The sequence below is a fragment of the Leptonychotes weddellii genome, chromosome 7, assembly GCF_054177405.1.
Source record: "Leptonychotes weddellii isolate Sample4059 chromosome 7, ASM5417740v2, whole genome shotgun sequence".
Lineage (NCBI taxonomy): Eukaryota > Metazoa > Chordata > Mammalia > Carnivora > Phocidae > Leptonychotes > Leptonychotes weddellii.
The window spans coordinates 132995642-133021097 of record NC_138375.1 but is presented as its reverse complement, the minus strand read 5'-3'; the positions used below and the strand labels follow the sequence as shown (position 1 = coordinate 133021097).

Genomic DNA, 25456 nt, shown 5'->3' with positions numbered 1-25456 from the left:
GATCCTCAACTGCAGCTGTCCCCGAGGAAGGGCCCCTGGCAAGGCATCCCCCAGGACCTGGTCCTGCCCGTAGACAGGGACGGGAAGGAGGCAGAGCCTCCCCGGCGGAGCCCACCCTGAGCCAGGACCCACAGCCTCCACACAGCCAAGCCCCCCTCCCCAGCCCCACAGCTGGCAGGGGCTGCACAGGAAGTGACAGGGGCCCAGTGCCCTCCAGAGGCGAGCACCGACTCAGCTGGTGGCGGGGAGCCCGCCGTGTGTGTCTGACGTAAAATCCATCCCCGGTCCCCTGCTGACAGGCCTTTGGCTCTGTTCCCCCCTAAGTAGCTGCGAAGAAGAACAGCCTGGCAGGAGGGAAGACAATGGGGAGGAGGGGTTTCCTATCAGTCCGGAAGGGCCTGGACCCCCACCCTCCGGCTACAGGACTCCCAAGCTAAAGGTACAGAGAACACTCTGGGGAGGAAAGGGCAGTGGGACATCACCCCTCACAGGGGGCCAAGCGCAGACCAGGACAGCCACCACCTTGATCCGGACACCTCGTCCCGCTGTGGGCCACAGCACTCACCAGGGCCTCTCAGGGCCACCGTGGTGGGTGCCGAACACAGGGCAGCCGCAGTGGGGCCCCATCACTGCCCCCAGGGAGCTCCCTGGAGGGCTCTCCAGCCCCACTCTGTCAGCGGGGAAGAACATGCCCTGCCACTCTGGATGCGGGCAGCAAGCCCTCCAGCCCTGCTGGCACCCACACCCGGCACGACAGACGTGCTGGGGGTCTGCATCTCACCACCACTGGTGAGGCACACTCAGCACAGCTCACATGACAGAGGTCCTGACACGTGCTGCTGGGTCTGTTCCACACATTAAATGAAAAGCCCACGAAGCACTCATACACAAATGTTCACAGGGGCATTATTTGTAAGAGCCAAAATGTGGGGAAAAAGCAAATGTCCATCAACTGATAAATGGATTTTTTTTTTAAGATTTTAGTTATTTATTTGACAGGGAGAGACACAGCAAGAGAGGAAACACAAGCAGGGGGAACAGGAGAGAGAGAAGCAGGCTTCCCGCGGAGCAGGGAGCCCGATGCGGGGCTCGATCCCAGGACTCTGGGATCATGACCCGAGCCGAAGGCAGACGCTTAACGACTGAGCCACCCAGGCACCCCGATAAATGGATTTTTTAAAACTGTGGCATACCCAGGGGTACCTGGCTGGCTTAGTCGGTTCTGCGTCTGATTCTTGATTTTGGCTCAGGTCATGATCTCAGGTCCATGAAACAGAGCCCCATATCAGCCCCACAACTTCGCAGGGAATCTGCTTGAGATTCTCTCCCTCTGCCACCACCGTCCCCCCATCCCCGCTCATGCTCGCTTGAGCTTTCTCTCTCTCTCTCTCTCAAATAATCTTAAAAAAAAAATCCGTGGAGGGGCACCTGTGTGGCTCAGTCGGTTAAGCATCTGTGTTCGGCTCAGGCCAAGATCCCAAGGTTCTGGGATCGAGCCCCATGTCGGGTTGTCTGCTAGGTGGGGAGCCTCCTCCTTCTCCCTCTGCTGCTCCCCCTACTTGTGCTTTCTCTCTCTCTCTCTCTCAAATAAATAAATAAAATGCACCAAACCAAATAAAATGCACCAAAATAAATAAAAGTGCACCAAACAATGCACTATTATTTGTCCATAAAAAGGAGTGAAGTTCTTTTTTTTTAAGGAATGAAGTTCTAACCCAAGGAAGAACATAGGAAACATTACACCAAGAGAAGTCAGACACAAGAGGACAAATACTGTGTGATTCCATGTATATGAAATGGCCAGAATAGCCAAATCTATAGGGACAGAAAGTAGACTAGCAGTTCCCAAGGAGCTGGGGGATGGGGCAATTGAGGGTGACAGCCAAAGGGTATGGGGTTCTTTTTTGGGATGATGAACACGTTCCAATACTGATCAGGTGCTGGTTGCACAACTCTGTCAAACACTTCAAGCCACTGAATTTTATTTTAAGTGGCTGAAATATATGGTATGTGAATTACATCTCAATAAAGCCATTAGCCAAAAAAAGGCTTGATGATAATAAAGAAATACAAAGCACATGTGTTGCTATATCATCAATTTTTTTCAATGTTAATCACTTCATTTCAATAGAATTTGTGTCCTGTGCATTTTGACCTCTGCATTAAGAACGTCACTCCAGGGCGCCTGGGTGGCTCAGTCGTTAAGCGTCTGCCTTCAGCTCAGGTCGTGATCCCAGGGTCCTGGGTTTGAGCCCCGCATCAGGCTCCCTGCTTGGCGGGAAGCCTGCTTCTCCCTCCCCCACTCCCCCTGCTTGTGTTCCTGCTCTCGCTATCTCTCTCTCTCTGTCAAATAAATAAATAAAATCTTTAAAAAAAAAAAAAAAAGAACGTCACTCCGACGAAGGGCCCCTGGGTCCGGACACACTGTTTCTGACACAGAGGGGCTGAGGAGACATGCCAGCACACATGGGCTTGGATGCAGCTGTGTCACCTGCCATGACAAGGAGGGAGGGGAAGGCTTCCTGCAACACAGATGGTGAGGAGTCAGCCGGGCATGTGGGGCTCCCCGCACTTCAGACAAAGGCCCAGAGGTCATCGGCTCTGCTGCGCTGTCAGCTCTGCTAATGCCACCCCAGGTGGGCCCACAGAACCCCAGCTTCCTCATGCAGTCACACCCGACTCGTCCCTCACACCCTCAGATGGCTTTTTAGGTTCGACAGCAGCCAAGGTAACCGGTCCCTTCCTGTCCTGCAACAAGGCTCTTTTCAACCTGAATACAGCTAACTACTTGATGGGAATGCATGGTCTTTGAGAGCTCCTGTCCCAGGCCCACAGGATGGAAGGGAGGGAAGATAAGGTGGACAAAATCGTCTGGAAGTGCCGACTGGTCATGACAGCTCTTGAGTGCTGGTCTCCCTGGGCCCATGCTTTACACAGTGGGTGAGGGAGAGCCCCCGGAAGCACTCGGGGGAGGACATGGCGGGGCTAACCCAAGTGGGGAAAACAGGAGGACAAGAGCAGAGAAGAGGCGGACGGAGGCCCAGGGCACAAAGACGGCAATAGGCTGCCACCGCTCCCCCAAAAACGGTGGCCTGGTTTCCCCCTGGCTCCTGGGTCTCCGGGCTTCCTACCACGGACTCTCCCTCACCAGGCCTGGCCAGTGGAAGCCGGCTCCCTGCGCTCTGCCTGGGCCACAGTGATTTGCCAAAGCTCACGACCCAACCTGAACGGATGAGAACCGGCCTCAGGGCGCTTGCTGCAAGCCCAGGGCAGAGGAAGATCTTTCTGCGGGGCGGCAGCAGGTGCCCGTGAGCCTACAGCCCCCACTGAGGAGGACAGAGGCGGAGCTGAGACAGGCCTGAGCTCCCCTTCAGGCCCGAGCCGGTTTGCACTGGGTTTTCTCTCACTGCAGTGGCAGGAGTCTGGGCCTGGACACGGCCTTCCGAGGGGGACGGGACGGCACGCACCAGTGCGCAGGTGTGCGCGAGAGGACAGCGGCAAGGCCCCCACGGCCTCGTGGTCCCAACCACCAGATTCATGCCCAAGAAGAAATGAGGGGACAGGCTCTCCACCTCTGGGGATGTTGGGAGGAAGGGACATGTGCTCCTCCTCCCTGGCCAGCGGCCCCGCCCTCAAAGGCTGTTCCTCCATCTTGCGAGTCCACTCACCATCGAGGCCTGCCTGCCAACGAGACTCGCGTCTCTCCTTCCAGGCTGGAGATCTTTTCCACATCCTGGCTAATTGTGTTCAGGCGGAGAGGGTTCGGTGGAAGAAACCGCACGTGCGTGCGCGTGCGTGCGCGCGTGTGTACGTGCGCATGTGTGTGCGTGCGCATCTGTGTGTGCGCGTGCGTATATGCGTGCGCATGTGTGTGCGCGTGCGTGTGTGCGCATCTGTGTGTGCACATGTGCACGTGTGTGTACGTGCGCATCTGTGTGCGTGTGTACGTGTGTACGTGTGTGTACTGCGCATGTGTGTACGTGCATGTAGGCGTGTGTGCGCGTGTGCACATGTGTGTGCGTGTGTGTACGTGTGCGCACGTGTGTGAACGTGCACGTGTGCACACGTGTGCGTGTGTGTGCACGCGTGTGTGCACGCGTGTGCGCATGTGTGTACGTGCGTGTAGGCGTGTGCACGTGTGTACGTGTGCATGTGTGTGCGCGTGTGCGTGCGTGTGTGCGCACGCGCGAGCACCCTCCAGCCCTGGCATCTGCCCCAGGAACGCTGCATCGACGGGAAGGGATGACGGACCCTCAGCTTCAGCCTGTGCCCTGACGGCTCTGGGTGATGTCAGGGGCTCTTGGCCTCGTTCTGTAAACATCTGTTCTCCTTATTCTGACCCAGGAATTCCATTTCTGAACAGTCATGGCCTCATCTGGCAACACGTCCCAGGCGGGTTATGGGACAGGGGACCCTGCCTACCCCCAGGGCCTGGCTCCCCAGTCCTCACAGCCAGGGCTAGCCCAGCCCACAGAGTCCTCCAAGCTGATTAATATCTGCGCTGCACTTCGTGTGTCTCCAAATACTCCCGTACTTTGGTTCCTTGTAGCAGCGCCATGAGGAAAATATTACCTCGTAGCAACGAGGGCCATTGGCTGCTAACTGCGGGCGACGGCCCGGGCCTTACTTGCTGTAATCCTCCTAATCACCCACCACAGTGGTTACTGCCCCCAACATTCACCTCTCCCAGATGCGGGGTAGGAGTCGCGGTGAGTGAGAGAAGGAGCCAGAAACACACACTCGCTGGAGCGGGACCACGTCTGACTTCAGCGCACAGGGCCTTGTCAGAGATGATGATAAACTGAAAGCCTGGGAATGAGGGAGAAGAGGAAGGGATCCGGGGGAGAAACGACCAGCTCCAGAGCCCCTGCAGCATCCACCTCAACGCAAGAGAAGGTCTCTGCTGCCGACATAGGAACCGTGCAGGACATGAAAGCCAGGGAGGAGGGCAAGGCGGTGACCACAGGGAGCAGCCAGGGCCCCCAAAGCTGCGGCGTCCCTCTGGGGGCTCGGCCCCACTCATCCCCAGCCCGCATACAGGCCTAGGCGCTCTCCCAGGTTCTCAAGAGAAACTGGAAATCTGGAGCTTTGTGAGAGATTTGTCAAACACTGGGAAGGCCAAACAAAACTCATCTGTGGGTGGACGTGGCACACAGCCCACCGGTTTACAAACTCCGCCCTGCACAATGAGAACACTAACGTGCAGAAATATTTCGTTGGTAAGGGGCAAGGCGGGGATTCAAATGGGGCTTCGAAGTCCAAATTCATGTGGAGTTTCAGGCTGGACCTACCCACCAGCCTTCCCCTGAGAGAGTCGTACTGAACCACCTCCCCAGCTGAAACCCAGGACAGTCTGTCAGAGGCAGACATTTTCCTGCCAGCCCTGCAGATAATCCTGCCCCAGGTACACTGCTCCCCGGGTACACCACTCCCGGGGCCGTAGGGGAGCCACGGGGCCGAGAGCAGCTCCCTGATCTAGCGGGGCGGTGGGAGGGGGCTTCGGTCACGGCCACTCATCCCCGACAAACCACCACACATCCATGTCCTGTGCTCGCTTGACACAACCAGCCAGGAGAAGAAAAGCTGCTCCACCACGGTAAGTGAAGACACAGGTCCACTTATGCCAGACGTGTCCACCAGCAGCATTCAAGAACAAAGAGGAGAACCTGGTTCTCGTCTCCCCTAGAAAGCAGCCAGCCCGCCGCCCTGAGAACATGGTTTAGCACCCATGCAAAATTACTGAAGTTCAATTTTTACACTCTCACCAACGTAAGAAGACATAAAATGAATAAATATTGAAAAAGAAGACACAAAAATATGTATTGCAGGAGATAATTGTACACTTCTTAGAAAATCCTCCCCCCCCAAAGAAATCCACCAAAAAAAAAAAAAGAAAGAAAGAAAGAAAGAATACGGAAGTTCATTAAAATGCCTAGACGTGAAATAAGTATAGAAATTTGCATATCTGGAATGCAAGCTGGGAAGCATCCCATCGAGAGATTTTACAAGGGCTTTTTTCACGATTATCCGTGTTTTCCACCCGTGCTACTGTGATAACTAACGGAAGGCTGACTTTGCTGAGGCTCCCGAGGAAGACGGGAGGCACTGGATGCAAATGAGCAGAAACTTGGGTTCACCAGGTCAACTGTGGTCGTCAAGTGCTTAGCTGCAGTTGTGCAAATGCGTATTTAATTTGTACCAACATACTGACGGTGGCTCTGTTTGCACTTTGGGAACGAAAGCGTCTCAACTCGGAGACTATCGTTAATCTGGAACAAGTACGTCCCAGGTACCCTGAGTAAAAATGGTCATCCAGTATTCTAGGTTTGAAAATGTTCCTAGTTATCCATAATAACCTACTACAAAATAGGATCTAAAAGATCCCATTCACAATGGTGATAAAATTCTAAGACTCATAGTAATAAACCTACCGGGAATAGATTTTAAAAGATGTGAATCAGGGGCGCCTGGGTGGCTCAGTCGTTAAGCGTCTGCCTTTGGCTCGGGTCGTGATCCCATGGTCCTGGAATCGAGTCCCACATCAGGCTCCCTGCTCTGTGGGGAGCCTGCTTCTCCCTCTCCCTCTGCCCCTACCCTTGCTTGTGTGCTCTCTCTCTCTCTCTCAAATAAATAAAACGTTTTTTAAAAGACTTTATTTATCAGGGGGCGCCTGGGTGGCTCAGTTGTTAAGCCTCTGCCTTCGGCTCAGGTCATGATCCCAGGGTCCTGGGATCGAGCCCCACATCGGGCTCCCTGCTCAGCGGGAAGCCTGCTTCTCCCTCTCCCACTCCCCCTGCTTGTGTTCCCTCTCTCGCTGTCTCTCTCTCTAAAAAAAAAAAAAAAAAAAAAAAGATGTGAATCAATGTTCTTCTTATTTCCCGGAGAAAATGAAACATCGTGAGGATGCCATTCACTTGTTCAACAAAGATTTGCTGAGGCCCTGCGGTATGCTGGACACTATTGTAAGCATGCAATACCATCCAAAATAAAGATCCTCTTAGGGTACTGTTTAAGATCATAAGCAAACAAACCCAAAATCCATTTGGAAAATGGACAAAAACGGTCAAAACATTTTTTTAAAGTCATGATGGTGATAACCTGCCCTATTGGATATTAAAGCATATCATTAAGCAACAAAGGGGTTCGTGCAGGGACAAAATAAAACAGAGGCCAGAAATAAGCCAGAGCTTCACAGATTAGGGAGTGCACACCCCAAAGGCACAAGGAAAGGGGTGAATTCGTAAATGCATGGCACTGGGACACAGAGAGGCAATTTAGAAAAAATAACTACTTAAAACCCACACCTCACACAGTACAGGAAACACACTTCACTTGAATTAAAGGAGTTAAATATTTGAAAATCAAAATACATGCCACAGAGCACTTCTCTGAAAGGCTGATTATTTTCTACGACCCGAATAAACAGAAGACATTAACAGCAGAGACCTGGCAGAGTTGACCAGAAGAACTCAAAAGTCGGCAAGGTAAAAATAAGAAGGGGAGTGCTGTGGCTATAAATCTGCCCAAGCTCACAAAGGGTGAATGAACGCAGGGAGAAAGGCAGATGAATGAATGCACAGATTCTGGTGGCCTTGTTGGTGGGGCAGATGCTGGGCAGCGCCTTCTCCCCGCCCCTCCAGGGCTGTTGTCCTCCACACAGCTTTGGCTACCCTCCACTCCATCCACTCCCAGACCCTGAGCAGAGCTTGGCCTCCTGCACCCCCGTGCACCCCCATGCCCAGGAGCCCTCGTGGAGGACACCGCTGCACGACCTTCCATGGAATCCCTGGCTCAGAGCACAGCCTCCCCAGTGAGGACACTACCCACAAGGGCCTGGACACCCCAACAGGAAAAAGAGCACTCAAAGGCCAGGCCGCCCTATCCGAGGTGGGGGCTACTCTGACAGCGCAGGAGCTCGGCCTTAACCTTGTTTGCCGAAATGCACCAAGAGCTTGGCCTCCAAGGACAGAAGGAGGGACTCCCCGGCGTGCTGCAGGAACGAACCCTGCTGTGTGGGTTGGGGGTGGGGTGATGTGTCTGGAGTTCCAGCTGCCGCAGCAGGAGCCCAGGCCATGCGCTCTGTGTGACCTGGGGTAGGTCACTCGCCCTCTCTGAGCCCTGCCTTCCTCCCAGTACAGGGGGATGAGATCCCGTTCCCAGTGTCACAGGAGGTGAGGTGTGAATAGGAACGTGCAGGCACAGCCTGGGTCAGAGTGTGTGACCAGTGATGAAGAGCCCATCACCAAGGAAGGGTCACCCAGGAGACCTGGTTGACCAAGTTGGGGGGCTCACTTTGGGAAATAAGGGGAGGAAGGGGGGAGGGGAGAGGAAGGGAAGGGAGGAAGAAGAGAAGGGAGAAGGGAAGGAGGAGAAAAGAGGGCATGGCAGGGTGGGGAGAGAGGGAAGAGAGACAAGAGAAGGAAGGCATGCCCAGGAAAGAAAGGGATGGAAGGGCTTTTGGCCTCTGAGCCAGGACTCTGCTCTACTCCCTGGGGGCTGCTCAGGAAACAGGCCTTCCTCTGTCAGCTGAGCTAAGCCCTGGCCTGGGACCTGTCCTCACTCTGCAGGCAGGTCTCAAACCAGCCACTCTGGGCTAGGACACACCCAAATGCCCGGGAGCCCCAGACCTCAGCTCGAGCCTAGTGAGCTCACACCAGTGGCCCGGGGTCAGCCAGCGGAGCTGAGGAGCTGAGGGCGGAATGGAGGCGAGGGGTTGGGAGCTTCATAGGGCCCGGGATCTGGCTGGGGGGGCAATGAGGGGCGCCAGGGCAGACAGCACCCCTGTCCCCCACTCTGCCCACAGGGCCTGCAGGATCACTACCCAGTACCAAGTGAGTTCTACCCACCCACTGCGTGGACGGTCAGCCTCAGCCTTCCCTCTGTCTGCCACGCTCTGTATTTCCAGGTGAGAGACCGGAGGGCAGAAAGGGTCAGGAGCTGACACCACAGCGGCAGCTTCCGTGGTCCCAGGCCACCTGGAGGCCTGGCTGTCCCTCTTGGACATCATCTCCTTCCACCCCAACCCTCCCAACGAGTTTGGATCCCAAACCTTCAAGGCCAACCAGCTTATTCCCCTTCACTCCCTCAAAGACACGAGCCCTCCCAGGCAGGTGGTGAGGCCACTGGGGAAACTGAGGGTCACAGGCCAGCCAAGTGGGGAGTCAGCCCCGAAGCTGGTTCTGTCCGACCTCTGCCTCTAGGTCAGTGGGTGCCCACTGGCTGTGCATAAGACTCTCATGTGTAGCTCTTGAAAAACACAGACCCCCAAGTCCTACCCACATCCGATAAATCAGAGTCTCTCAGGCTGGGGCCTCGACACAGGCGTTGTTCAAAGCCGCCCAAATCCCATGCCCATCTGTGGCCAGACAGAGATAACACGATGGAAAACGATTTTATTCTCTACACAACAGGCCACAGATTTCCTCTACAGGGAACGACAGTCTTTTGAGAAAAGACCTTCTAGAAGCATGTGGGAATAAAGGTACCAGTGGGGCCCCCGGGTGGGAGAGGGGGCGTGTGGGCAGGAGCTAACCACTGCACAAGGTGGTAAAGTCTTCTGTAAGACTCAGGAAAAACTGAAGGTTGGGAAAGACACCGCTGAGAGAAGGAGAGCCCAGGGTGTCAAGGTGGCAATTCTCCCCGACGTGGGCTTTCTAAGAACTGGTTCCAGCTCTTCTGGAAGCCACCTGCTCGGCTGGGCAGTTCAGCCTCCTTCCTCAGCAGCATTCCCCAGACGCTTCCTGTCGGGGGGGCCTGATGACTGTAAACGGGGCTGGCTTACATTTCAAGGCCAACAAGCAGGCAACTCAGGGGATCCATCAGCAGCCCCGAGTCCCAGGTCTTCGGGAAACACAGCCCCTGGGAATTGTATAAGGCCTCCGGGGGATGGGGGATGGGGGGGCGGTGGTATGGGAGGTGTTAGACACATTTTATCTAGATTTCAGCTCCTTTGCTGATAAAAATAGGACCTTAGAAAACTAGAATTCAGAGGATATTGCCTTCCCACGAAATCCATCTTAGTCCACGAGCAAGCATTATATTTTATTAAGCAGAGAAATGCCAGGGGCGTTCCCATTAGAGCCAGGCGCAGACTCGGATGCACAAAGCTGCTGCTGTTACTTAACATTACTCTGAAGGTTCTAGATGATGCAGATTGGAAATGAGTCTCCGAAATTATCATCGTTTACAGACAGTACAACTGTATACCTAGAAACCCCAGGGGAATCCACAAAGATATATTAGAATTAATGAGTTCAATCAAGCAGCTTGATAAAAGATAATTATATAAAAATCAATAGCCTTCCTGTATACCAACGATAGATGGAAATGATTCCATAAACAATAGCAAAAAGGGGAAAAAAATCCTTGAAATGACCCTGATTTAAAACAATGGGTGACCCGTATAAAAAATGTATAATACTTTACTGAGCAACAGCAAAGCAGAATTAAATCAATTGAAAAATACACCGTGTTCCTGGTAAATACTGTAAATTATGTCAATTCCACCTTTAATTGGTTTCTAAGTTTCATTTACTGTCAATCAAATCCGCAAGAGATGTTTTTAACCTGACAAAACAATTCTAAAATTCAATTGAAAGAAATAAACAGCGGTGACCAGCCAAGAAAATTTTGCAAAAGAATAACAGCAAAAAGGGAAGTATCCAGCCAGATGTCTCAAAGCAGCACTGCCCAACAGAAATGTGATGAGAACTTCACATGGAGCCACGTTGAAAAAAAAAAAAAAAAAGGTGAAATTAGTTTCAGCAATATATCTTACTTTATCCAGTATACCCAAAAATATTATCATTTCAACCTATACTCGATACTTTTAGATTATCAATGAGATAATTTATATTCTTTTTTTTTTGTACTAAGTCTTTGAATACTGAGTATTTTACACTCGGGCACCTCTCACTTCGGACCAGCCACGATTCAAGCAGTCGATAGCATCCCCTGTAACTATAAAGCAGCTAATTCTTTAGATATCACAGCTTTAAGGCTCTAGTGAGAAACACAGTTTAGTACTGGTAGAAGAACAGAATGACAGAAGCATAGAACTGATCTGTGATAGCAGTTAACCCGACATTTCCTTTGCAACTGATGGGAGATGGCATAATCCATTAAGAACACATATATATTCATATTCACAGCTCTTGAGCCACTTTTTCTCCTACCTCCAGAAGCTCTGTCGCAAACAGACTGGCCACTTAGACAAATCTGGGGAAACTGAGGGTCACAGGCCAGCCAAGTGGGGAGTCAGCCCCGAACCTGGTTCTTGCATGAAACAGAAATACACCTTATTTGCCACGTGGTCCCAGATCCCTGCTTTCTAAGGAGAAATATCCAGGCTCAGAGATGAATCCTTGAACATGCCGCTCACAGAGCCAGCAGGGGCTGGTCCCTCTGATGTGAACGGCCCAGTCTCTGCTGCTGCTCTAATTCTCAGCACAAGAATTACGTGTCAGCTCTCAGACATGGCCTTGAAATCACTTGTAACATAGTAACAACAACAACAATAAAAAAAAAAAAACTGCGCGTCCAGGACTCTAGACACACATTTTTCACATTTACCACCTGTGAAGTCAGGATGAAATCACTGGGTCTTATCACCACCCGCAGCTAAAAAACCATGTGGTGGCTGGCATTGTCTGGCATGCACCAACCCGGCCATGGCATGTCGCTCATGGGCCGTCCCTTACTTGAATTGCGTGTGGGGTCAGCACTTCCTGTGTTGAGAGGCTTGCCACCCAAAATGTCTTCGAGATGTCACACCATGATGGCAAAAAAATTATGGTGTGGGGGCGCCTGGGTGGCTCAGTCGTTAAGCGTCTGCCTTCGGCTCAGGTCATGATCCCAGGGTCCTGGGATCGAGCCCCGCGTCGGGCTCCCTGCTCGGCAGGAGCCCTGCTTCTCCCTCCTCCACTCCCCCTGCTTGTGTTCCCTCTCTCGCTGTCTCTCTCTCGAGTAAGTAAATAAATAAAATCTTTAAAAAAAAAAAAAGTTACGGTGTGTGCACAAAGGCACAGAGACAACGGAGTGGGTAGCTTTGGCATCAGCGAGGAATGTCCTTGGAGGAAGGACTGCAACTCCATGGTTGACCCAAGAGAGGAAGACACCCAAAAGTGAGGAAGGCAGTCACACGCTAAGTAAGCCAAGCAAGTGAGAAGGGAGGAATGGCCCACTGTCTGGAGCAACTAGGGGCAGCGCGGCTGGTGCCTACGCCTCTTAGGACTGTAGTTCAGGGGCCGTGGTGCGGTTTAATTGAGAGTGTCTGCTCTTACTTGGTGTGCCCTGTAACTGATGGTACCTTAGATCTGATGAAATGCATAAATGGCCAACATCTCCCAAACCCTAGGCCTGGGCTGAGTACTTGTTGCTGTGCACCCACCCTTCCAATGCCCAGCAAGTGTGGGTAGGTTCCTCCCCCCACTTTGCAAGCCAAGGAAAAGAGGTTTAGTGCATTTCAGTCCTCGTCCAGGCTGCCCAGCTATGCAGGGCAGAGAGGACTGTGACACAGCAGCCTCCAGTCCACACCGAGTCCGTGCTCGTGTGGAACCTGCAGGGCAAGGTGGGGCAGTGCAGGGCCTGCCTAGCCCCTCCGCACTGCCTGGGCTTGGGTTCTGGATGCAGAGTTCCCTCTGCCTCCAAGCAGAAACTGTGTGCCCCACTCCACAGGCCTAGAGTAGACGTGCAAGGTAATTGAAATTCATGGATGAGCCCGAGGAGCCAGCTCCAGGCTCTGTAATAACTTCTCCATATTAATGGCAGCACCGCAGACCCGGTGGACAGTTGACATTTAATATGAAACATAAGCAGCACAACAAGAGGCTCCTACCTGGGCCCTCCCAGTCCAGAGCGCCTGCCAGTGGGAGAGGAGGGGCCCAAGGTGGTGCCAAGACTTAGATGGCTAGGGTCTTCCTCTCCCCTCGGTACCTCTCCCCCCGTTCAGTCCCCTCCCCTGCAGGAAGCCCCTGCCAAGAACACACACGACCATGTATACACACTCACACTCCTCACTCAAATAGGCAGACATGTACACCTACAGACACACATGCACACTCACACCGATGCGCACACTCACACACATGCTCACTCCAATGCATAAACTCACAGGCACAGACACACATTCACATGCAGGTACACATTCATGTCACACTCACACAGATATGCATGCACATGCACACACAAGCTCACCATTCTACATACACACACATTCCCGTGCAAAGGCGCACAAACATGCACACGTTCCCCCAGGCTGCCCAAGCAGGGGAGGGCAATGAGGATAATGAAGGATGTGTCTGCCTGCTAGGACAGGACCGAGGGTCCCAGGAAGGGCCCCACATGCATTTGCCCCTATGGATCTCAGAGACCAGAGTGGGGAGGCCCAGGCCACAGCTTAGGCCACCACACTGCAAAGCCAGCCTGGATGCTAGATGGGCACACCGGGTCACGGGAAGGGGGGAGGGGGTGTCCCTGTGGCTCAGGGCAGATGAGCTCCCCCATGACTGCTCACCGTGGCTGTGGCACTCTTGGTCCTCACAGCGGACCTAGGTGAGGATCTGGCCTTCCCCACCTCCCAGCTGACCCCTGGCAGCACTCCACACTCACCAAGTGCTGGGGGCACAAGGGGACAGGCGGCCACGGCCGGCCATGGGGCAGAAAGAGCCTGAAGCCTGCCAACACGGGAATGGGCGGCACGTTACACTCCACAACCAGTGCCGGAAATGCACACGACCACGCAGTGGAGTCAGGGTAGGCGGTGGCAAGGTGACAAGGGACGGCTTGGGAAGAGCTGGCCTCCCTGGGCTCAGGCTCAGAGATCGGTGACCGACTGTGCTGGCCCTTCATGAGGGGCCGAGCTGGGCTCCACCCCGCCCTTCCCTAGAGGATTCCGTGCAAGGAGGCGACCCCACCCCAGGAGAGCCCACAGATCCAGTAACTCACCGAGCCTCAGTTTCCCCATCTGTGGAAGGAGCACCCCAATGGCTAGTTCACAGGAGGACTGCAGGACTGGGTCATGCGGCAGCAGAGGGAGCGGGTGTACACACTGATTCTCTGACCTCCTTTTCTTGATGGGCAGCGAGGGCAGCGGGGCCCTCAGTCGGCAGAGGAGTGCGGCAGGCAGTGAGCCGCGACTCGGCCTTCCCGGGTGGTCCAGGCTCGCCGCGCTCTCCCTCCATTATTCCAGGCCACCCCTGGAGCATGGGACTCAGGCCAGAGCCAATCAGCGCACGGCATTCCTGGGCCACAGTGATTGGCTATGGAAAAGTCCCGTGACCTAACCCCAGCCAATCAGAGTGAAGCTCAAGACCGTGGCGGGAACCTTCAAAAAATAGCTTCGCTTTCCCATCAGGGGTGTGAGGGGTGTGGGGACAGCCGCAACCACTGGTCTCCCAGGGAACAGAGTCCCACAGGGGAGGAAAACTGGACGAATGGGGCTCAAGGGGCACCACTCCACCCCTGAACTACCTACCGAATCCCATGAGTCCTCAGATGCCTTTTTATGTGGTAAAATCCACATAACGTAAAAATTACCATCTTAACCACTTTTAGTGTCGTTCAGTGCTATTAAATGCATTCCTAACGTTGTGCAACCATCACCAGAACTCTTGTTTTCTTGTAAAACTGAAACTCTATAACCATGAACAATAACGCCCCATTCCCCTCTTCCCCCCCACCCCCACCCCCAGCCCCTGGCAACCACCTACTGGCTGGCTGTGATTTCAACGACTCTAGGTGGAAGACAGATGAGTCTGTGTTTCAGACCACTGATGCACCTACACCATTCTGAGGGCCCACCACAAGGCAAATGGGGTGGTGGGGCAGGGTCACAGGCTGGTACTCTGCCCCCTTGAGCACAAACCTCTGACAAGTCAGCCTCCATCATGGCAGCCACAGGTCAGTGCACGTCGCTACCCCGCCCAGGCAGGGAAGAGCCCCTAGAAAGTTCCTGCCCTCCACCAAATCAGTCCCAGTGAGAAGTGGTGGGGAGGCCAGCCAGAAGGTTGTGGACGTCCTGGAAGGGGGCATAGGGTGGTGGTGATGAAGTCACGGTGGGTTTTAGCAAGTTTCCCAGCCCCTGCCGGCAGGGAGCCCTGGCGCATCTAATGGTCCTGCTGCCAGCCCGCCTCCCAACACTTCCACACCTGCCTCTGGAGGCCCCGTCAGGGGACCTCAGGGCCCACACGGGGAATTCACACTGGACTTGTTTGCCCAAATGATATCAACACACTCAGATATACAGTTTCTCTGAAGAAACAATGGGGGGTTCAGCAGCAAGGGGCCCACACTCCCTGGCGGGCAACAATCTCTCAAGGGAGGTGGGGCGTGGGCTCGCCGGGGTCCCCACCTCTCCCTCCTCCAACCCTGTCCCCTCACTTGTGCCTGCTCCCCATCTGGCCCCTAAGGCACCTGGAGCTGCCCTGGAAGTTAACCCAGAAACGGTTAACTCCAGCTCCCAGTATCCACTTTGACAAAATGAGGCCAATGGTGGGAGGATTTGCCCAGGGTTGCAAGAGCCCAGCCCAATGTCTCCTCACCCCCACCCAACCCTTCCCCATACAGGACCGGGGGAGAGGCGGTCTTCCCTCCCCTACTTGGTTTGATTTAGACCAGGGTTTTGAACTCAAGTTTCATGAACCCCAAAGTAGGGGCAGGAAAACTATAAAACCCATGTTGTGCACAAGTACTTTCCTATGGGTAAGGAGGCAAAGCTTTCAGCCATTCTCCAAGGGAGCCTTCCCCAGTGAGTGTGGGCATTCTGGGATTGGCAAGAGAGCAGATGAGAAGAGATGGGCCAGCCCTGGGCACTGGGGGACACAGGGTCTCGGGGGCAAGTCCCCAACCTTTTCCTATATAGGATTTTGGCCCCCACTTCCTGGGAACTCTCATTTCACAGCTCCCGCTGAGCTCTGCCCAGCCAGAGATGGGCCCTGCGGACATAGATGGGTACACGTTACCCATAGTACAAGTTACCAAGAAGCCCAGGGTGCAACCTGGCATAAGAATGCTTAGGATGGCTTCCTGAATGAAATGCCATTTAGCTGAGACCTACAGAGTGAGCCAGGTAAAGAGGAAGGGGTAAGAGTGGTCCAGGCCAGGGCACAGCCTATGCAAAGACTCTGAGCTGGGGGCATCCTGTGTTGGGGGGACTAAAAGCTCAGTGTGATGGGGCACAGGCATGAGGGGGACACAGTGACAGACGAAACTGGAGGCCATTGGGCGGGGTCATAGGTGGCCTTGAATGCCAGGCGAGTGGGTTTGGATGTTTTTTTGGATTTGGGTTTTTTTTAAGGGCAATAAGAATCAACAAGAGATCTTAAGCAAAGGAGTGACATGATTTAATATATGGTTTATGAACATCAGTGTGGCTGCTGGGTGGAGAAAGAGTTGCTGGAGAGACCAATTAGCAGCAGCTGAGGATCACAGATGCAGAAGACAGGGCCTGGGGTCATGCATGGTGGAGAGATGGGAACGGGGATGAAGTCCAGAGATGTCTAGGATGGTGGCTGGCTAGATGTATGGGTCATGGAGAGGGAGGAGAGGGGTGATCCTGGGATTCTCACCCAAGAAAGGGTGGAGTCTGGAGGAGGGTAGAGACTGTATTCCATTTCAGAAGCATGGGGTCACCTAGGGAAGGAGCCCTGGAGGCAGCTGCGCAGGCAGGTCTGGAGCCCAGGAAGAGATCTGGACGAGGGGACCCGGAGTCCAGGTGGAGTGTGGTGTCAACTGTTTTCATCTGCCCAGCACATTCACCTTCCTCTTGCTTTTATATAAAACACCCATCCATTCCAGAGTTTGGGGATCTGGCCCTCACTTTCAACCCCAAAGGTGAGCAAGAGACTCAGGCCAGGCCTACATCACAACGATTGGTTTAAAGAGGGGCCTATAGGGGCGCCTGGGTGGCTCAGTCGCTAAGCGTCTGCCTTCGGCTCAGGTCATGATCCCGGGGTCAAGGGATCAAGCCCCGCGTCGGGCTCCCTGCTCTGTGGGAAGCCTGCTTCTCCCTCCCCCACTCCCCTGCTTGTGTTCCCTCTCTCGCTGTGTCTCTCTGTGTCAAATAAATAAATAAAATCTTTAAAATAAATAAATAAATAGGGGCCTATAATCTAAGCAGGGCCCATCAGAGCCCCCTCCAGGATGCCAGCAGGAACCATCCAGAAAGGAGTGCTCTCCATTTCTGATTGCTACCATGGGAGGCAAGTTAAGCCAGGAGTTGCCAGTGACCCCCACATGGGGAAGGCCATGTTGAGACCAACACAGAGAGTGGCAGAGCTGAAAGGCAGAGAACATGTGCTGAAACAAGCCCTGAACCCCTGGATCCAGCCATGCCTGAACTCCTCAGGACCCCAAGGATAATTGGACCCGTGACATCCCTTGTTTACTTCATTCACTGTAAGCCAGTTTTCTGTCACTTAAACTGAATGAGTCTTAAACAACGAGAAAAGTAATAAGCCATGGAGGAGGCTGAGACTACCCTGGGCAGCAGTGAAGATTACCAACAGCAAGGGCCAAGCAGGAATCTCCACTCTTCTGACCTGAGGAGCCCCAAGACCCAGGGAACTTGGAATGTCCCACAGCCCCTCTTTGGTGTTCCTGAGATCCTCTCGCTGCCCTCCAGGCAGTGCCAAGACAGGGTGGGAGGAAAGAAGACAAAAGAGATGGCTGCAAGTCCTAGGCACCCTCGCCCCCAGCCCCACAGCCCGAGCCTGCCTCACCTGCCTGCCCGACTCCAGCACCTGAGCCAGCTGGAGCCCAATGTGTGGCCTCGAAAGCAGGAGTCTTGTGAGGAAAAACGAAACTCCTCTCAGTCCCTTGGCCAGCAAATTACTTCTCTCTGTAAACCTTAGTGATTCTTAATGTCTATAAAGGCTGGACAGGGGCGCCTGGGTCCGACTGTTAATTTAATTAAATTAAATTAAGCGTCTGACTCTTAATTTCGGCTCAGGTCGTGATCTCAGCATCCTGGGATCAAGCCCCGTGTAGGCTCTGCACTCAGCGTGGAGTCTGCTTGGGATTCTCTCTCTCCCTCTCCCTCTGCCCCTCCCCAACCCCACTCAAGCTCTCCCTCTCTCTCTCTCTAAAATAAATAAATAAATAAAATATTAAAAAAAAAAAAAAAGACTGGATAGCGTAGGTGCCTCTCAGAGGAGCCCCAGCCCACAAGGCAGAAGCCCTTGGGCCTCTCTGAACCTCAGCCACACGATGGGGGCTCTGCCTCACAGAATCATGGGGGCTCACATTGAGCCCCCAGGGAAGGGTGGACACTGCCCTCCCCGTCAGAGCTCAGAATGGGACCAGAGCTCAGAGGCCAGACCCTTCCCACTGCCCAGCCCACGAAGACTTCCACCCACTGGCCCTGTCAGGCCCTATCAGGCCAGAGAGGTCCCCAGAGCTGCCCTGAGGTGGGAGGCAAGGGGAAGCTGGGTGCTTCGGCCCCACTGCCATCACCCAGCTGTGAAGACTCAGGCAACCTGCCAGGAGCTGCAGGCTGGAGCAGGTCAGCAGTGTGTCAGCAAGCCACTCAACCACCAGGCCTGCTCCCAGCTCCCACAAACAACAGACAACACCCCTGACTCAGAAGGTCTCCAGGAGTCAAAACAGGGAAGGTAAGAAATACTTTAAAGAAATGCATTTCTTCATTTTTATTTTTTTTGTTGGCATGCAAAAAACAGCAACAAAAACCAAAAACAAAAAAACAATAAAATGTAGTGAGCATGATCTTGGAATCAGGCAGACATGCATTCAAATACCGACTGCAAAGCTTGAAGCAAGCTCTCAGCATTTGGAGCCTCAGTTCATTCATCTGTAGAATGGGGACAATATCAGGCATAGGCCATAGGATGTTGTGAGGATTGAACAAGGCGATGCAGGCATAAGGCACTCAGCAGGGAGCCTGGCACATAGTAGGGGTAGCCAACTATGACTTACTATTATTATTATTATACTGTTCTTACAACAGGCTCTCGCTGGGTTATAAAAAATAAGCTATTATTTATTTATTTGACAGTGAGAGAGAGAGAGAGAGTGAGAGCATGAGTTGGGGGGGCAGAGGTTGAGGGAGAAGCAGACTCCCCGCTGAGCAGGGAGCCCGATGCGGGGCTCAATCCCAGGACCCATGAGATCATGACCTGAGCCAAAGGCAGACGTTTAACCGCCTGAGCCACCCAGGCACCGCCTCACTGGGTTTTTAATGAGCATATTTAAATAATATGAAATTAGCACACCAATCATGTGGCCTGGAAGGTACTAGGAAACTGCAATGTGACCTGCAAGAATCCTCCATTAAGCCTAATTTTCTCAGGCATGATGAAAGACAAACCTTAACCTTTCCTTGTGAATATTATGAATAGCTTCTGTCTAATGGCTGTAAAAAAAAAAAAAAATCTGGAAACTCTGCATTTACCAGCCTCTCTGAGAATAAAGTGCACAGCATGCCTTATGAAGCATGTCTTCATGTGGCATTTCTTGAGTCTGCACTTCTACCTGACTCCAGAAGAATCTACATCTTGGCAGGCTCAGAATCCCCATCTCGTATTAACTGAGGGAACAGCACCTCTTCCGCTCTCTGTTTCTGGGGCTCTGCAAATCCCATGTCCTGCTCCTCACAGACGCACCAGTCCCAGGCTGGCCAGAGTGATAGCCAGGTCTCAGCTGGAATTATTCAGAAAAAGATGTCAGCCAGCCACTGCTGGGGCCCCCAGACTCACCACAGAAGGACTGCACCTGATAACAAAACCAACACATAGGAAGACTGAGGCAGGAGATGGCAAGTGTCCTAATGACCTAGCGGGAGCACCTGGATTCAACCATGCCTGAAGACTTACCATTACCGGAACTAATAACATCCTGGTTTTTTGTTTAAAGTAATTTAAGCAGCCCGTAACTTGTAACTAAAAGGATCCCGACAAATATAATAAGTTTCCCCTCGATTAGGAGACTGCTGTCCATGGAAAACAAAACTACTACTACCTTCCTTTCTCTTTTTTTAAGATTTTATTTATTTATTTTGAGAGAGAGCGTGCGTGCATGAGCAGCTGGGACCCTGCTCCATGGGTTTCTCTACACATCTTCCAGGAAGACATGTTCTGCCAAGAAGGGGTTCCATGGTCCCATCTGTGTGGGAAACGATGGATTACTGAGATTACCAGACATGTCTTTATTACGGAACTTCCGAGATCCCAATGGGCCCCCTGAATCTCCCAAGCTGAATGCAGGGTACAGAGTCTCCCACACTGGTTGTCCACTGAAACCCATTTGCAAGGAGCAACTTGTGGTGGAATGTGTAGAACTCTTGCAGAAATGGGGCTGTTGAGCCTTGCTTCTCAAAGGGCAGCCTGAGGTCCAGGAGCATTGGGCAGGGAGCTTATTAGAAATGCAGAACTTGGGGCTCCTGGGTGGCTCTGTCGGTTAAGCATCCAACTCTTGATTTTGGCTCCGGTCATGATCTTAGGGTCTTGAGATCAAGCCCCAAGTTGGGCTCCGCACTGGGTGTGGAGCCTGCTTAAGAGTCTCTCTCTTTCTCCCTCTGCCCCTCCCTGCCCCCATTCATGCTCTCTCTCTGAAAGAAAGAAAGAAAGAAAGAAAGAAAGAAAGAAAGAAAGAAAGAACGAACTTTAGGCCCCACCCCAGATGTGCTGAATCAGAACTTGCATTTTAACAAGACCCCTGGGGATCTGCATGCACACCATAGCCTGACATACCTGCTTCGGTGTGTTTTGCTATCTACGAAGGAAGAGCGAACGCTGCAGAAGCAGGGGGCCTGTGTGGCATGGTGGTTAAGGGCCTAGGTTGCTAGAAGAATGAGATGCATTTATCCACATAAGGCCTATTGGGAGGAGTGCACAGGTATTGCCCCGCTCAGTACCTTCTACCTGCCCCGACTTGGGAGCCCTGTGGCACAAGAGGCTGGAGAGAACCAGGCTAGATTCCTGACAGCATGGGCTATGTGGTCTTGGGCAAGTCAGTCAACCTCCTAGAGCCTCATCTGAGCATCTGCAAACCAGGGATGAGGATCCTTCCCCTGCAGGATAGCTGTGGGGACCAGGACTTTGCGTTATGTATAGAACCCCAGGCCTATTGGTGATACACAGAGAGATTCAAAAGGTTAAGGAATTAATTAGTATAAAATGAGAAGAGACACACCAAAACAAAAGGAAGGAAGGAGGAAAAGGAAGGAAGGAAGGAAAAGAAAGAAAGAAAGAAAGAAAGAAGGAAAGAAAAAGGAAGGAAGAAAGAAAGAAAGAGAAATAAAGATGGAAGGAAGGAAGAGGGAGGAACAGTAAAGAACTAATATCGATGCCCCATTATCTCCAGGCCATTTTTCGACAGCATTCAAGGCCCCTCAGGCAAGCCCCAGCCTGTCTTCCAACGCCCATCTTCCTTCCAGCTGCCTTGCCCCTGGGCAGATGTGAGGCCAGTCCTTGTGACATCTCACCATGCCTGTCCTGACCCGGCTAACGCATACCTAGGACCTGAGCACATGTTCTTCCCTCTGCTAAGATTGCCAACCTCTGCCTTTGCCGGCTGCCAACTCATCCTCCAAATAGCCCCCAGGAGCCTGCGGTCAAAACCCTGGCCAGAGTTGCCCCACAGCCCATCAGCGGCCCCGAGCCCCAGGTGGGCACGGGGCCAGCCACACCTCCGACGAGCACAGGGGACAGACGGCACTGGGAGGTTCTGGCTAAACAAACGAATCTACAAATGACAGAGACAAAGCCTCCCGGAAATGCTCTCCATCAGAAATTTCTCAGTACACAGGAGCTGGCCCACCTACAGACTGCATCCGAGTCAGCTCCCCCAACTCCTGGAGTCCCCAGCACCGATTTCGATTTATTTAGGAAATTCACCTGCAGCATCAAATGAGATACACTTCTGAGGCCCCGGACGGCCTCAGAGACAACAGACATATAAAGGGCTGCACCATGATAACCCAACTCCTCCAAGGACATTTATAGTCGTTTGCAACACGCCCGGGTTCTAACTAAATCCAGCCAAAGGCCGTGATTTTCCGAAGCAACAAGTGACATTTCCTGTGTCTCCATAAAAAGAACACCAGCGGTTGCGGGGCTCTGGTGTAATTGCAGGCAGCAGCAGGAAAAGCCTGAGGACCGGGGGCTCGGGGGCCAGCAGGGCTGGGAGAGCAGCCGCTCGCTCAGCACAGCAGTGCCCTGAGCCACAATTAGAGCAGAACCCACGGTGGGCGGGCTTCCGATGTCTGGCCAGCCACGGCCAGCCTGACCACCGCACCCCCAATCCAAAATAGAAAACTGCAGTGGTTTCTGCCACGTGCCAGGCCCCGGGGCAGCCGGACAGAGAGCACCGCCAAAGTCAGCCGCCTCCCCGAGCATCGATCCAGGCTTCCTCTGAGGGCCCCTCGTGCCAAGCCGTGGTCCCCATGGGCGCCTGAAACAGGAAAACGTCCCAGGACTCCAGTCACGCTGGGTGGCCCAAGCAATCCCAGGAGGGAACTCGGCCTCTCTCCTTGTCCTTCAGAGGCTGCCCGTGGGCACCAGAGCCTGCATTTCCAAATGCTCCCCTTGGCTCAAAATAGAGAGAGAAAACCGACTTTTCAAATTACCAGCTGGAGTTCAACAGGAAACCACAGCATAAAAATCAGTGGTTCCCGGTCAGCCAGGGGGCAGAGGGATAACTGGGCATTTCAGCACCACTGCCTGCCTGCTCCCTGTGCCGGCACCTCCTGCACACACAGAAACAAGAAGACGGACTGCCAGCAAACGTGTCCCCTCGCACACATATCACACACGCTAAGATGCACATGGACACACACTCAACAGATACCCGGACACCCAAAGGAGCGGAGACCACAGATACATACATGCACGAGACACACAATGGCATTCACCTGTTCGCCCAGGGTACCCAGATACGAGCACACGCCAGCATTCCAAAACACGTGTGCACACGTGCACACACTCGTGGAGATGGACACACAGCTGGTTACAGTAGGAAGACCTGTGCCCCGCGGGCGTAAGGGAGACCGCACTCCGGAGACCCTGACCCACTGCATAAATCACCCCTCTTGGACCGATCAAAGTAACTTGTCTTCGTGCCAAGCCCTTCCTTCGGTGCCCGGTGCTCCCTACACACAGGGGTGCAGAGGAGATCCTCAGTGCAGGCCTTGGGAGTCACGGACAACCAGCGTCCAAATCCCAGGCAAGGGCAGTGGACAGAAAGGAGCAAGAGAAGTGAGTACTCACCAGCCCGTCGCAGTTGCTGAGCGCCACGGAGGAGGCTTCAGCCAGGCCCGCCACGTCTCCGACGTAGAGGCAGGTCCCGAGCAGGGGCTCCACGCGGGTGGCGCCCGACTCGCTTTGCCATTCCACCGTGGCGCCGGGCGCCACGAGGCGGGCGTTGGGCCGCAGCCGCAGGTGCAGGTCTCGGCCGAAGACCGTGACATTGTAGAAGAGGCGGCGGCCGGGGTCCTCCTCGTCGTCTCCAGGTAAGCCCGGGGTCTGGATAGGGGCGGCCCTGCGGGCCCGAACCCCCGCCTGGGCCGACGCCGCCGACACCACGTGGGACACCAAGCGGCCCTGGGCGTCAGTGCGCACCGGCACCGCCAGGATGCGCTCCGCTCCGTGCCCCAGGGGCCCGCCTGCAACGGGAAGGGGCGTTAGACCCGCCAAGACCTCGGAGCCCCAGAGCCCCGCCGCCAAGCCCCGCAGCCCCCCAGGCCACCCCCCCCCCCACCACCACCACCACCACTGAGAAGGGAAGGGTATTCTGCCAGGCAACCCCCAGAAACGAGCCTGCACCTCCCCGGCCTTCTTCCGACTGGGAAGGGGCGTTAACCCGGCCACCACTCCGGAACCCCGCCGCCCCCAAGCAATCCCCCTCTGGGACCCTGCCAGCCCAGCGCTCTGCCCCCTGCCCCGTTCCGGGTTGAGGCTCCGCGAGCTCCTCACAGTTCCCATGGGGACGGCCCCATCAGAGCCGCCCCCCGCCCCTTGAACCTACCGTCCTTGGCAGGACGTGGGGCTGCTCCGAAACCATTGACGGTTGGCCCCTTACCCGTGCGCCTCGCCTCTACCCCTCCGCTGCCCCCGCCGCCCCGGCGCCCGAGCGGCTCGCCTCCCGAGCGGCGTGGACTCGGCTCCCCCGGGCACGCGCGGCCTGTCCTCCGTGTCCAGCTCTCGGCTGGACCGATGCCGGGCCCCCTCCCTGCGCGCCCGAGGGCAGGGAGGGGTGCAGCAGGGTCCCTCGGATGCTCAGGGATTCCCTCCGGGGCGCCCCATCAGTCCTCAGGGCCCTCGGCGGCGCGCTCAGCCCCCGGCTCCTCCCGAGCGTCCCCGGACGCGAGCCCCGGCGCCGCCTCGCCCTGGCTCCCCAGGACCCGCTGGGGCTAGCGCTGCGCTCTCGGCCGCGGGGCTTTCCCGGCCCTCCATCTCCTTGCTCCGCGTCCCGGGAGCCGCGAACGCTGCGAGGCTGCCCCCGGCCGGAGGCGCTCCGGTGCGCCGCGGGGCGCCCCCTGCGCGACCAACCCGGCCCCGAAGTTGGCCAACTTGGCCCCGGGCGGGGCGCGCGGAGTTTGCCCAAGTCGGGCTGGACGACGCCTGGGGAGGGGGCGGCGGAGCACGCGCGGCGGGGCCCGGCCGACCGGGGTCGCGGGGCGTGGGGGCCCGGCCGCACCTACCCGGGGGGTCGGCGGCGGCGGCGGCGAGCCGGGCGTCCGCGGGCGGCGGCGGCAGCAGGAGCGGCGGCAGCAGCAGCAGCAGCGGCGGCAGCAGCAGCGCGGGGCAGAGCAGGCGGCGAGCGGCTCCCGCCGGCGGATCCATGGCAGCCGGACCGCAGCCGGGGCCCCGCACTCGCTGCCGGCGCGAAAGTTCCCCGCGCGCCGCCCAGCCCACATCTGGGGGCAGCTGGAGCCGCCCGCAGCTGCAGCACCGCAGGGCGCGGGGCGGAGGAGGCGAGGCGCGGAGGGGAGGGCGGGGGAGCGCGGAGGGGAGGCGGGGAGAGGGAAGGAGCGAGCGAGCGAGGGAGGCGGGAGGGAGGAGAAGGCGAGCGAGGGGGAGGGCGGGGACGGCGGGCGCCTCAGCCTGCGGTGACCCGGCGCTTCTTGGCGCGGCCGCCGCCGCCGCCCGCTCCCCTCCTCGCGCCGCCGCCGCCGCCGCGGTTCCCGGCTCGCAGCGAAGCAGAGACACCCCGAGGCGGCGGCAGAGTAGCACCGCGGGTCGGGCCGGGGGAGCCCCGCCGCCGGCCACCATCGGGCGCGCCCCGCGCCCTGGCGGGGCCCAACCTCGGAGGAGCGGCGCCCGCCTGAGCATCCCCACCCAGAGAGTCCGTGGGGCGCCTGGGTCCCACCCGTCAGCCTCGGGCGCAAAGACCTGCCTCGCCCTCTCTGGGCGCCCTGGGGCAGGACAGGGTGCAGGAACGGGACCGGCTTGGGGAGGCCTGAGATGGAAACTCCAGACGCTTTTATAGGAGGGTACATGCACCG

General features: G+C 55.3%; 1 protein-coding gene and 1 long non-coding RNA gene across 2 annotated transcripts in view; both read right to left on the bottom strand.

Moving 5' to 3' along the window:
* ADAMTS2 (ADAM metallopeptidase with thrombospondin type 1 motif 2) overlaps positions 1 to 24925 on the bottom strand; it is a 205635-nt gene extending 180710 nt beyond the window's left edge. Inside the window, exons 1-2 of the mRNA XM_081825628.1 lie at positions 24653 to 24925; positions 23220 to 23614 (exon numbers count right to left, since the gene is read on the bottom strand). Of these exons, the coding sequence (XP_081681754.1) occupies positions 23220 to 23614; positions 24653 to 24794 (537 nt within the window). The 5' untranslated portion in view covers positions 24795 to 24925. The remainder of the gene's footprint in view (positions 1 to 23219; positions 23615 to 24652) is intronic.
* LOC145722776 (uncharacterized) lies at positions 10165 to 11904 on the bottom strand. Its single transcript, XR_014147303.1, has 2 exons — positions 11175 to 11904; positions 10165 to 10710 (listed from the first exon to the last, which is right to left on the bottom strand). It is a non-coding gene; the product is annotated as an uncharacterized LOC145722776 (long non-coding RNA).
* Positions 24926 to 25456: the final 531 nt, after the last annotated feature.